At 29.2% G+C, this 13,898-nt stretch overlaps 1 protein-coding gene across 2 annotated transcripts in view; it reads right to left on the bottom strand.

The window, feature by feature from the left end:
- Nucleotides 1-13,898, bottom strand: part of LOC107442572 (serine/threonine-protein kinase BRSK2) — a 189,986-nt gene that overhangs the window by 55,593 nt on the left and 120,495 nt on the right. For both annotated transcript variants that reach the window (XM_071182844.1, XM_071182845.1), the window contains exon 3: nucleotides 8,056-8,141. In XM_071182844.1, the coding sequence (XP_071038945.1) occupies nucleotides 8,056-8,141 (86 nt within the window). The remainder of the gene's footprint in view (nucleotides 1-8,055; nucleotides 8,142-13,898) is intronic.

The following is a 13,898-nucleotide window of genomic DNA, read 5'->3' on the forward strand; positions in this document are numbered from 1 at the left end:
AATACAGATGTGAATATATATATATATATATATGTATATATAATATATATATATAGATGTATATATATATATATATACACAACAAATACAGATGTATATATATATATATATATATATAAAGTAATAATATAGCTATAGATATAGTAATAAATATAGCTGGATTTAAATATAGCCACTCAATTTAAGACTTTACTTATATATTCCATATTATAAAATGTTTACTAGCATTCTAAAAATAAATATTTTATCTTTGCCACATAATCGAGAAAATGCAATATCACACTTACCAAAAAAAAAAAAATTGAAATCCCTTTAGATCTTTTAGAACATACGGGAACCTAAAAATAGCTTTTCTGTCAACTAGAGGAAGAAAATAATGCGTCAAATGCTACAAAATTGAAAACTTGAATCTTTTCTTTATTCAAAAACTTTATTATTTTATTAAAAAAAACTCGGATATTTTAAATTCAGATTTACAGGTTTTTGTATAATTCTTAAGATTCTAAAAAGAATCGATCTAGAAATTTCAGATTCCATATTTGTTTTACTTTCTACTAGACAACCGTATTTTGCAAAGAAAAGAAACTTAGATAATAATTCTCTTCAACTGTATATATGCTTTAATAAATCGATGTGGATATTCTGCACCAGATTTAGACGTGACTTGATCATCAAACTACCACGGGCAGCCCAATGCAGTTCAGAAGTGTAATAAAAGTTATGCTAATTGTCAATAGTATTAGCTTAACACCTCCTAGAAGGCCTCATCACGGATCTATTTAGTAGTCCAGCGTAACGAACATAAAGTGCGCAGTGGGTGAAAAAAAAAAGAAAGATGTTCCTACGATCGGGCTACAAAACTGCGCAGTGGTCGTGAATACGAAAGATGTCATTACGTTCGGACTACTAAAGAATCAATTTTCTTGTTTATGGTGACCAGTGCTGATGCCTTCTCTCTTCTAGGAGGTATTGATCAGCTACGCTTTTTTATACTAATTGTAATGTGCCATGTCTTTTAACACCTTGAGCGTTATGCGTATTTTTACGTTAATCCATGAGGGTTACTTTGAAGTGTTCATATTGTGGTATAGCATTACGAAGTGCACTACTAACAGATTAAAGTTAATAAAAAATTCATTTGTAAGGAATAAAAACTAAGTAAATTTTGAATAAATTTCTAGTAAATCTTTTAAACAACTTATCATTTATTTATTTTTATCATTTTTTTAATATATAATATATTTTACACAGTCAATCACTCACGAGATATAAACGGAAAATTCAGTGTCAGTCACTGATAACTGATAACACGTTAATTAGCTTCTTAAAACTCTCTAATCTTTAAAAACGAGCGTTCTTACAAAGGGAACAGCGCTATCTACCGGTTAATTTTTATACTACTCCTTTTTCTTTCACAAAACAAATTTTCATTGCTCTGTGTAAACTCATATAAAATATCATACCATTCTGACAAGTGGCTCTTATTTTTTACAGCCTTTGGAAAAGGCCTTTTTTTAAAATTATCATCACCCTGTAATTTTATTTTATTTTATAACCGTCGTTGAACAACCGACCGAATACTCAGTTTACGACTACCAGTGCTCAACTCCGTAGTTTTGTCATTTTGAACTCAATCCAGAAGACAAGGGAACTCAAGTATTGAGAGAAATTAGTCTTCGTGGAGGACTTTTTGATGCATCTAACCCACATTTGTGTTACACGGGGAGGAAAAATCAAGAAAACCTCAAACGGTTATACTGCCTGCAATTGAACTCTAACCTGTGATCCGTCTACCACTGAAGATATTTTACGTCAGCACTGTGGTCGGTGCAAGCCGGATGCGGAATTTGTATCGACCAGTTATAGCTGGGATTCGTACCCGGGTCACTTTATTGGAAGGCAAACGCTCTATCTCCTGAGCCACTACGGTTTTCATCACCGTGTTAGTAAGATCTGTTATAAATTAATGCTCTCTGTGCAAACTTCAGAGCTTTCTTATTCAACATCATCAGTTTTTCTTTAATAATCGCCATATACGAGTGAAAACGTAACATATTATGAAAATTCTATTTCTTAAAGAAACTGCAGATTTTTCGCAGACTTTTCGTAGTCATTTTGTAGGATTTATCTTTATCTACATAAAAATAGTTATATTTCATTCACTCATATTTAAAAAAAAGTAGGTAATTAATTCCAAACGCAATTAAAAAAAAAAACTATTTAATAACTCAAACATAAAGGTTGATTTTTTTTTTTTTTTTTTTTTTTTTTTTTTTTTTTTTTTTTTTTTTTTTTTTTNTTTTTTTTTTTTGCTTAGTGTTTAACATTTTTGCGAAATAAGTTATGTTTGCATCATACTTTACATTCTCTGAACCAAAATATTTAAATAAATTTTTTTTCTAGAAAACAAATATTGATCTAAATGCTCATAAATCCTTCTCTATTTTCAAATATTATAAAAAACAGCTGCAAGATCTCAAATCTTGCACGGTTTTTTATATGTATATTTTTTATCAAAAAAAATCTAATCCTTGAATCGAAGCCAAAAAAAGTTATTTTTAATGGAACATTCATTTTTAAAAATTTGAATTTATTAGAAGGAAAGAATTTAATCCTTTTTCATAAGTTTTAGTAAGTATTGTTATAACTCAAGTGCATAATTTTTCAATATATTTCTCAGCAAAAATATAATATTTTAATTGTTAAAATTTTTAATTAAAACTATGCTTTTTTCTGTTTTCATATGATTTTTATGCACTGATGGTTTATTTTTTTAAAACACTTTTTGTTTTAAGTATCAAATTATCTATTTATTTTTTCATTATTATTTATATTATGAATAAAAAATTTTATTTTTTCCTTTCTATTTTCAAAATCGTATTTAAAAATGTTTTAAGAATAGTTAGCGACAAGATTCAACTGTACAAACGCTTAAGTTTTTCAACATATCTTGCTATATAATACAATACATAAATTGCTATAAATCTCACAATTTTATATTTAAAATTAATTATAACAGTTTTTTAAAAATTAAAGATATTTTGCATTCTAAAATTTTTTTAACAACTTAAACTTTGACGCTCAAAAATCTGTCATATTATTTTTAAAATCTTTTAATTCTTTCATTTTTTTGGTGATTTTTTGCAACATTTAGCTGTAGATAGCAAAACATTAATTTAAAAGTTTAAAAGGACGAGAAATTTAAAAAGAAGACTTTTTTTCACCTTGCGAGTTCAAGTCATGGTCGAAAAATAGTTAATTTAACTACGTCGCATCAGAGTTGCACAATGAGCTATTGGCGACGGTCTGGGAAACATCCCTGATAATGATCCAAAGACATGCCATCGCAATTTTGACCCTCTGCAGAGAGGATGGCTTCCCTGCTTTGGAAGCCCGACGACCTGCGCGCGAATTCCAGCACTTTACAGTAGAACAGTTTAGCGAGGACAGATACCGTTCACCCTCGGTCTCTATGCAGACCGATCAAAATGGTCACTCGCCCGCTTACTTACCACAGCCAGTGATGCTTGACTTCGGTGTTCTACTGGGAATTAGTGTTCTTACGATCAGTCCATAGCGGGACAACATTTAACGGAACTAGTTTGTATTAAAAAATTAAATATTAGTTTGTTAAATATTAGGAGTAATATTAGTTAAATAAAAATTGAGTATTATCACATAATGTCAAAACGAGTTGTTGAACACCCAATAAAATATTTGTCGTCGTATAAAAATATACATTAAATTATGCAAAACACGATTGCATCTAAAGATCCTTTTCGAAGATTTAAATTGCATAATAAAATATTGATATAAAGTTGAGAATAGTTAAACAATGTGTTTAATTAATAATTAAGTTTAAATTATTATAGCTAACTGTTTTAACTATTTTTGTTCATAAAGTTTAATTTAGGAAATGGAATAAACATAATTTATTTTGATATTTTATATACGCAATTTAAGATATTGAACTTCAGACATTTTCTAACATAAATTTAATTAAATAACTCGACATACTATTAATTGTACAGTAAAAATTCTATCATATTAAATTAAATAGTAGAGAAATTTAAAAATATTTTTGTTGGTACTTTAAATTAATGTCTTTAACTAATCACAAACGAGATTGACTAACTGCAATTAGAACCATAAACTGAATATATAAATCTATTTAGCAAACATTAATAAAATGAATTTGTTATTAAAATTATTTTATTTTGCCTCTTACTTTGGCTTAATATGATTTCTCGTCAGCGTTCTAATTTAACAAATAAATTGAAATTTAAAAAAAAAATGTTTGTAAAATGCAGAGTAATGCCAGAACTATGGGATTTATAACTTAAAACAACAGAAAATGGTTTTTGTATTTAATATTTTAGCTTTTATTAACGTTTTTCGAGGATCTTTCGTCAAAAAAAAAAAAAAAATCTCCAGTTAAAGTACCTTGCTATTGAGATAAACCTATAATTTTTTCAAACTATTTATTCCATTTTGCCATAAAGAAGTATCAAGATTTAAGAACGGAACGAAATAAATACAGTCAAACTCCGTTATAGTGAACATGGTTTATAATAGTGAACTCCCAGATATAGTGAACGAGATGCTCGCTCCCGTGCCCTGCTATATAGATTATTTTTTGTGGATATAGTGAACCAAAAGTAAAGAGGAAATTGGATATCATGAACTTTTTTTTTTTTTTTTTTTTTTTTTTTTTNTTTTTTTTTTTTTTTTTTTGTCTTAGACTTATTTTTTGCTTGTTTATTTTTTACGGATTTCTAAAACCATCTATTATGTGGAATGTAGCCATTCACATTGTTCTTGCTTACTTTTTCTATTTCAATTTCCCATCCCTAAATACAGACCATCCCTGAATTTTTTGTCAGCAAGACAAAGAGTAATAAAAAATAAAAGTTATCACATTTTTTTTTTACCACATAATGTTTTTTAATCATTTATATATTTCTTTTCATGGGTCATTTATTTAAATAACGTGTAATAAAAGGGAACAGTTCGGAAAAGTTAGTAAAAATTGTTTGCAGTTCGGATATTGGGAACTCCCGGTTATAGTGAACCGCCCCTTGAAGGTTCACTATTGCGGGGTTAAACTTTTTTTGTCTACAAAGTCGCCAATTTAGAGAGATTACTCCACCTTGATAAATGCGACAAGGGACTTTCAATCGAAATAAATTTATCGAAAAAATGATTTTTTGTTTTTTTTATTTTTGTAATTCAAGCATTCGACTGAATATTTTAAATAAAGACTTTTTGAATCTTAGAAAAATTGACGAAGTTGTGAGGTGGTTTTTGTTTTGACCACACTCCTAAGTTTACATTTTCTTGTCTGCAGCTACATGTATACCCAGCGATGCAGCTAGCTATTGCTTGTTTTTGAAAATTATGTTTATTTTTTTACATCTTAAAGCACCTAATTATTCAACTAACTCATAAGATATTATTTATGTCTTTAAAAAAAAGGAAATATTTGCTCAAAAGTAGAATTTGCAATAAGCAACTAGAATAAGCCATTTTTCTCAAAATGTCCTTTTTGACAAATTTATGAATTTCAAACTGTTCTAGCGAAATGAAATTTAAATCTATTGAGCTGTAAGTGTGATACTATATACTTATGAATCTTAATAACATTTTGTTGGCTAAGTTTTTCAAATTTAGTAAGTACTATTAAATTTATCTACGATCATTTATTACGATCTAATGACTTTTTCTTCCGAGAAAGCTGATTTTCGGCAGGTTTTTTACAGTTATTTGCTTCTATAGTAAAAAGTAGAAAAAGTACTCTCTTAATTTTTTACGTTACCCAATATACAATATTTTTAAAGCATTATGTCATTTTAATGAAATTACAGAAGCGAGAAATAATTTTAAATTTTTTTTTTTTAATTTTTAAAAATTTTTTTAAATTTTGTATATAAGTTTTTTTTAACAATATAAGCTGCAGTGTATCTACCACTACAAATATACAATTCCAGCTCACTGGTATATAAGACACGTTAACTCTATTCTATGGTGGGGTACCTTTTCATAGATGAAGGTTGACAATGTCGATAACTATTCTAACCCTCACATAGGTGACCTTCGGACGAAATGTGAACACGCCTACTTCGACGAATGGTCCACATTTTATTTTATTTTATAACCGTCGTTGAACAGCCGACCCAATTTCATGGGTTTACGACTACTTACGTTCAACTCCGTAGCCTTGTAATTTTGAACCAATCCAGAAGACAAGGAAACTCCTGGATCAGTACCCCCAGAGGTATTGATTTGTTGTGGGAACATGGAGGACTTTGAGACTCGACAGATTTAACGTGCATCAGTCACCATTTACTACACGGGGAGTCTTCGGCCGGCGAGGATCGAACCCACGACCTCTTGGATATGGGCCCAGCGCCCTACCGACCAGGCTATCCCGGCCTGAATGGTCCACATTGAACAGTTTGACTTGCTACTTGTGACTGCGACATTATCCACCTTCTCGCGCTGTTGCTTCTCAGTCTCGATAAAACACAAAGTCGGCCTCCGTACACTCGACTGCTAATGGCAACACAGAAGCAACCACCACCGTAAACTTAACACAGCTTCCACGATCAGTAAAAGTACGGTGACCTTAATACAGCTCTACCGTCTTCTCACAAAACATCAATGAATCAACTAGTGGTATCGGTTCATCCAATTCTATCACAGCTATAATTCTGGTGAGGGAATACTGTAGTGCATCTACCACTACAAATGTACAATTCCAGTTCACTAATATATAAGACATGTTAACTCCCTTCTATGTTGGGAAAGTGAAGGATGATATGATCGATAGCCATAGATCTCTGATAGATGAAGATTGACATGGTCGATAACCACTATCCCCATATAAACGTATACTGAAAATTTCAAACCAATCCTGAAAAGGATTTGAAAGTCGCCTTAAAATTATCAAAATCAATGATTAATTAACAATTTTTGTTAATTATTATGAGGCGAGATAATGCTGCGATAGAGTAACTTTTTAAATATTAAAAAATTAGATCATATAGGCAAAATTTATTGTAAAGAACAGTAAACAACGGTATAGAATAGCTAACAGTAAAGAATAACTGTTTTCAACTCACAGCAGTTACGAAAACAGCATATTAATTGTAAAAAATAGCGTTGTTTCATGTGACGAGATAATTTCGAAAAAAAGTCTTAAAACGAAAATATTAAAAGTTTCCTATTAAAGATAAACGAGACACAAATTATAGACGGATGAATATAATTTAGCGATTTATTTAGAGCAAAAATTGTATTTCTTTAAAAAAAAAACTTTATTAACTATAATAAATTATAATCTATAAATTATGCTTTAATTAATTAGAAATAACCTACCTGAAATATAAATTATAACCTATTAGAGATAAACGAGACATAAATTATAGCGGAATGAATATAATTTAACGACTTAAAGTAATAATTGTATTTTTTTTTTAAAAATTATAACTTTATTAATATTCATGAATTATAACCTATAAACTACACCTTAATTAATTATAAATTATAACTCAATTACAAATTATAACCTGCTTTAATAATAAATTTTAACCTAAACAAATTACCTTACTTATAAGTTATAACCTTTTAAAGATAAACGAGACATAAATTATAGCGGAATAAATATAATTTAGTGACTTACTTAAAAATTGTATTTTTAAAAAAAAATTTTTTTAACTTGATAATTACTTCGAAATAGATAAAATACATTTTATACATGGATATTAATGATAAAAAAAAGAACTCTCGTACATTTTGGAATTAAAAACGTTAACTCCTACGTTCTCCAACAGATGGAGCTTTAAACGATCTCATCCTGAATCATAACAGTTTTTCTACTTCTATAAACATTTTTATGTAACTCTAACTGCTGCATCTAAAGTTATGTAGTACCAAATAACATGAAATCGTATGCATGTTAAACATATGATCTAATAAAATTTTATTTTACGATTAAAAATTTAAATTACAACTCTAAAACGTTTTAAAATAATAAAGAAAAATTATAATACTTACAAATATTTTTTATTCTCATAAACATCATATAAAGCTAAAACATGGGGGTGTTCTATTAATTTCATAATGGCTATTTCTCGTTCAACCTGAAAAAAAGGAAAGAAAACTATTCAATATAGCGGGGCAAAATAAAGTATGAATAAGATCAGGTGAAGTATAAATTATGAATAATTTTTTCATCCTAATATTACTTTTGTCATGTTTTTAATTATGTAATTTGGCAACGGTAACAGCACACAGGCAGACTTATAAATCATTTCTATCTGGCTATTGTCACATAATTTAAAATCACTGGTGTTTTTATTTGGTATTTAACTTGTAGCGTGTTTGGTATAAATTTATGGGGTTTTGTATCGTGCCGCTTCGTACTCCATCACGTCATTATCCACAAAACTTTTTTTCGTTGTCACAATAAAAAAAAATAATAAAACGAATCAAACAATGTAAAAAAAGTTTTTTTTGTTGCTATTTTGATTGTTTTTATCATCTCATTTAGTCATCTTAACAATTCTGTATATATAAAAAAAATTTTGACTTCGTAAAAAAATTTTTTTTGAGAACTTTATGAACAGAAGAACTTTTGTCATGAAAGATTTTAAGTAAAGGATTTTGAGATCTGGAGAGAAAAAAACACTTTCAGAAATGTATTAAAAAGCATTTTTTCCAACAGTTCATGATTTGCAGTTAAAAAAAAGACTCGATTATTTAAAATCTGTTCAAATCTACAATTTCCTCATTAAAAATGTTTTTCGCATCATGTAATTTAAATGTCACAATCTAAATCTCAAACATACTTTGGTAAACAATTTCGGAAAATAAAGTAATTTCACACATTTATATAACCATTTAATCTATTTTATTATAATCAGAAAATATTTTCCATAATTATTAAATTAAATTATAATGCAACGGATACAAATTATATTTCGCCTTGAATTAGCCTTGGTAAATTAAGTTTAATGAATGGATTTAAATTTTTTTCGATGCTTTCAATTAGGGTGCATGGTTAGGTAAAGAGCTTATTGAATTTGATTTTTTCTAACTTCATAAAGTAAAAATTTCTCCATTGGGTTCAAACTTATGGTGGTACTCCTAATTAAATCATTAGAACAATTCGAAACTTATGGTGGTACTCCCAATTAAATCATTGGAACAATTCGAAACTTATGGTGGTACTCCTAATTAAATCATTGGAACAATTCGAAACTTATGGTGGTAACTCCTAATTAAATTAATGGAGCCATATACTTCATAATGCTACCCCACTCCTCATATTTTTATAACAAAAAGTCTTTGAGCAAAAATTGTCAACTAAAATTATCGAAGGCGTTAACATATTTACAGTGGATGATTTAAATTACGATGATTATCATTATTGAGTTAAAATCCGATGCTTTAAATCTCAAGCTATTTATTATACAGGGTTTCCCAAGGAATTAAAGTCACCTTGATTTTTTTGTCAGAACAGAACGCCACGAAAACCAGGGAGAACCAAATCTACGTATTGTACCATTTCTATATACATATTTACTATTCCAACTGGACGGGAAAAACGTAAGTGTGCGTAAAAACGTATAGCCACTTGTTATTATAACTAATATATATTTATGTATGATGTTGCATAGCATCTACTACCACTCCCAGGATACCACGCGCCAGTGTCTGATACAAGGGCGCCGGCAGAATAATATAAAAGGGGGTGCAGCCCTCTAACAAACTATCCCCCCCCCCAAAAAAAAAATTTAAGTGTTTTGTTATTGCATTCTGTTTTGTTATTACATATACTTTCATCTGCTAATTTTTTTCAAGAAAAAAAATTACCAATTTCTTGTACTTGCAAATTTTGCCACGAGAAACTGCACTGACGGCGCTAGCATAACTACTGACCTTGAAACACAAATAACTACAAACAGTAGTTTCGAAGTAGTTTAACAACAGTAGTAGTTTAAAAAAAATTAGCCCATTAAACTACAACCAACGATAAACGCGTTGTTAAGTTTCGTTAATTGCACTTCCAACCGCTGTTTACACATACAGTAGAAAAAGTATAAGATAGTAGAAAATGTTGTAGAAATATCTAAGTAGAAAATATCCAATGTCTATTAAGTTTTTGGTAGCGAAAGAGCAGAAGAAAAAATGGCGATGTTTTAGAACAAATTATTACAACCAATGCGAGAATGGCAAACGATATTAAGATATGGTAAAGGAAGAAAGAAATCGAGGCTGAAATTACCAAAGATGTCAATCAATTTTCTTTTTATAAAACTCATTGGAATTTTTCTTCTTGGAACGCGTTTCTATGGAAACAGAGAAGGAGGCGTAAGCTTCAAAAGGTGCAGCGTTCAGCAAAATGTTCGCATTTAACTTTGATTTTTCTTGTTGCAGACGATAAGGTTTAATGGACGATTCCGCTTCGAGTCGATTGCCTATTAGGAAACTGTTTAGTAACATTCCAGAAAACGGAGATTGTTGAAATTCGAAATTTTGTACGAAATTGCATTTCTTGATTTGATACCTAATGTTCCGTTCAAAATCGGAAAAAGTTAAGTCTGCTTAGAAAGTTTTACAGATATTTCAAGTTGTTAAGAGGTTTTATGTCATAACATTTTAGCTTTTTTAAGGCATTATTAAGAACATAAATACTTTCGAAAAATGATTTAGGAATCAAATTGTCGCATTAAACTTTAAATTTATGAGAGCTACTAAAGAAAGTGTGTTATTTTTTTAAATTTATTCCGTGTCTTGTTTTGTGGAAACAATCGGTTGTTACAAGACAAATAAGCATGCACAATACACTTAATGAAGTATAAAAACATTTCATTGGATTATATCTTAATTAGCGAATTAGTTAATTTTAATTAGCAAAACAGATAATTTTTCGTCGAACGAAAAACACTAAAATAAGTCTCAATACGGATCATTGAAATGGTTCACACATGGCTCAATAAAATACCATTTCGTTCGAAAAATGGTGAAAATCGTTGTAGCAGGATAAAGAATAAAATATATATCAAATTATTTAATTGTATAGCGACTAAAATATGAATTATTTTTGTAGGAAAGGCAAAATTTTCATTGTTAAAAAAAGTGATATAAGTTTCGATACACCTAATAATATCACTATAAACAGTTTATGAAAGTATGTGCTATATATTAAAGCCGCAATAGCTCAGGGAATTGAACGTTCGACTTCCAATGAGGCGAACCTGGTTCGAATCCCAGTCGATACGAATTCCCCATCCGGCTTGCACCGATCACAGTGCTGACGTGAAATATCCTCAGTGGTAGACGGATCATGGGTTAGAGCTCCCTTGCCGCCAGGCTAACTGTGGGAGGTTGTCGTGGTCTCCCTTTGCATGTAACGCACATGCGGGTTAGTTCCATCAAAAAGTCCTCCACGAGGGCAAATTTCTCCCAATACTCGATCCAGGAGTGCCTTTGTCTTCTGGATTGGGTTCGAAATTACAATGCTACGGAGTTGAACGTTAGTAGTCGTAAACCCATAAAATTGGGTCGGCTGTTCAACGACGGTTATAAAATAAAATAAAATATATATAGCACAATAAGTAAATACAAAAAGGAAAAATAGAAAAATGAATAAGTTTTTCCATGTTTTCTTTACATTTTGATTTGTTTTAACCTGCTATCAATTTATATACATAGGATATATACGACTACAAAATTGAGAGACGTGATGAAAGGGTAATTTTTGTTTATAAACTTAACACGTCATGGAGAAATCTTCAGAGGAAGACATTGGCTCACATTGGGCTATCTGGCCAACTATGATGATGATGAAACTTAATACGATTCAAATTCCAATTTTTCGAAAGTTGATTAAATTTTGAATGCGTTTTTTTGGGATTTTCTCTCATTTTTTTTTTATTTTTAAGTTTTACGTTATTTTTTGTTTTTCTACATAAAATCTATAAAACTTGGGAACTTGAATTTGCAAACATGTGTAGATAGACACTCGTAAAAAAAATTAAATTTAATAAGTTCAAGAACTACCACCAACTATTAATCGTGTTGGTTCTTGTACATCCAGGTGAAATACAACAGAATAAAAACTTGACATGCTGAAAAGACAATTTTTATTAATCAAATTAACGGAAATTTTTTTTCTAAAATGTTCGAAAGTTATTGCAATTTTATGCATTTTTTACTCAATTATTTTACCTATTTAAAATAATGACTATTCTTGGTTGCAGAAAAATGCATTTTTCTCTAGATCTTTAATAGGCTCGCGTGTGACTTGATGTTAAAAGTTACAAAATAAAATGAATAAATATAATTTTAAAAACATAAGAGAGATTTGATGTTACCAGATATAAATCTTTACATCATGGTCAGACAGCCCAATGTAAGCCAATGCCTTTCTCTAAAGATTTCTCCATAATGACTTCCGATTTATCTTTGATCTCCAATTCTTTTCATTAATTACAAGAAAAGCAGACTCCACCCAGTTAGCCCATTATCCCAACAGCGGCTTTCTTCTTCCATTGGGTTTAAAACGCAGCATCTTTCTTATTCTATTGTCATTACTCATTCGAATCACGTGGGCCATCCAATTCACTCTATTTATTTTGATGTATTTAATAATATCGGGTTGTTTATTGTAGAACTGTATAAATCTTTACATTTACATCGAAATTTTAAACATTTAAAAAAAAAGATAAAAACTGTTTTACAATTTAAATTGCTATAATGGGTTTCTTAACGAATACAATTGCTTCTTATTATAAGAATAATTACGTTATTTTAACAAAAAAAATTCTTTGCTTTTGGGGAAAATATCAACATCAGAAATGATGAATGTTTAATATAAGGAAAAATTGTAACGCAACTTACTCGCTCGTGCTTTTAACTGCTCTTTTAATTTGTGAATGGTCCACTTTTTATTGTCAAGCAGAATACATAATAAGTTTGAAGATCAACGGCATATATTTTCTTTAAAGAAAACATTATTCGCTCATTTAAATTTCTATTACCTCCTGAGCTTTTCCACACATCTTCCAAAGAATAAAATTATTTGAGTAACCACTTTGCATATTTTTTTTTCCCATGTAAGAGGAGAAAAGTTGCTTTTTACTTTTCTTTTACGGCACTAGGGGTCGCTTTAGAATAATTATCTTTATCGGGTTGTCATTTGAAAAGAGAAATTGTTTTATTTATTTCTTCAAATAATTCTTTTTTTCCAGAATTATCTCAGTAAGATTTGTAGCGCGACGTACAAAGGGATTTACATTTACCTGTCAAATAATTCTTAAAATGTTATACGCGATTATTTTGTTTTGTATTGTTGGGTTTTTGAAAAGCTTATTAATCTTTCCATTCAAATTTAAATATATGCGCAAAGATACGAAGTATTATATTTTTTTTAGATTCTCCTTTTCAAGTAATTTTTGAATATGAATTTGTTTTATAAAAGTCATTGTTCTATGAGAATACAAAATTTTCTAATACACCTTTGGATTTAAACAATCTTTCTACGCTGTTTTTTATCACTTGTTTAAAAAAAAATTAATTATAAAAAACTTTGGATATATTTTTTAAATCCGACTATATTATTTTAGTTTTCTGAATTAACATTATTAATCTGTCATTTAGCTATTATGAATTCATATCATAAAAGACAAATTATAAGGGCAATATACACCACTATTACACACAGATAATCCAACCATATTTTCAAGCAAATTAAACTAAATTTAACTGCAAACTGTTTTTCTTTGCATTTTTAAGATTTTTGGAAAACTTTTTTATTTTTATAAACTGTACGAATTTTTATAAAAAAAGCTCACTGTACTATGAAAAGAAATACTACATTTTTGAAATACTTT

This window comes from Parasteatoda tepidariorum, chromosome 6 (assembly GCF_043381705.1).
Source record: "Parasteatoda tepidariorum isolate YZ-2023 chromosome 6, CAS_Ptep_4.0, whole genome shotgun sequence".
Classification (NCBI taxonomy): domain Eukaryota; kingdom Metazoa; phylum Arthropoda; class Arachnida; order Araneae; family Theridiidae; genus Parasteatoda; species Parasteatoda tepidariorum.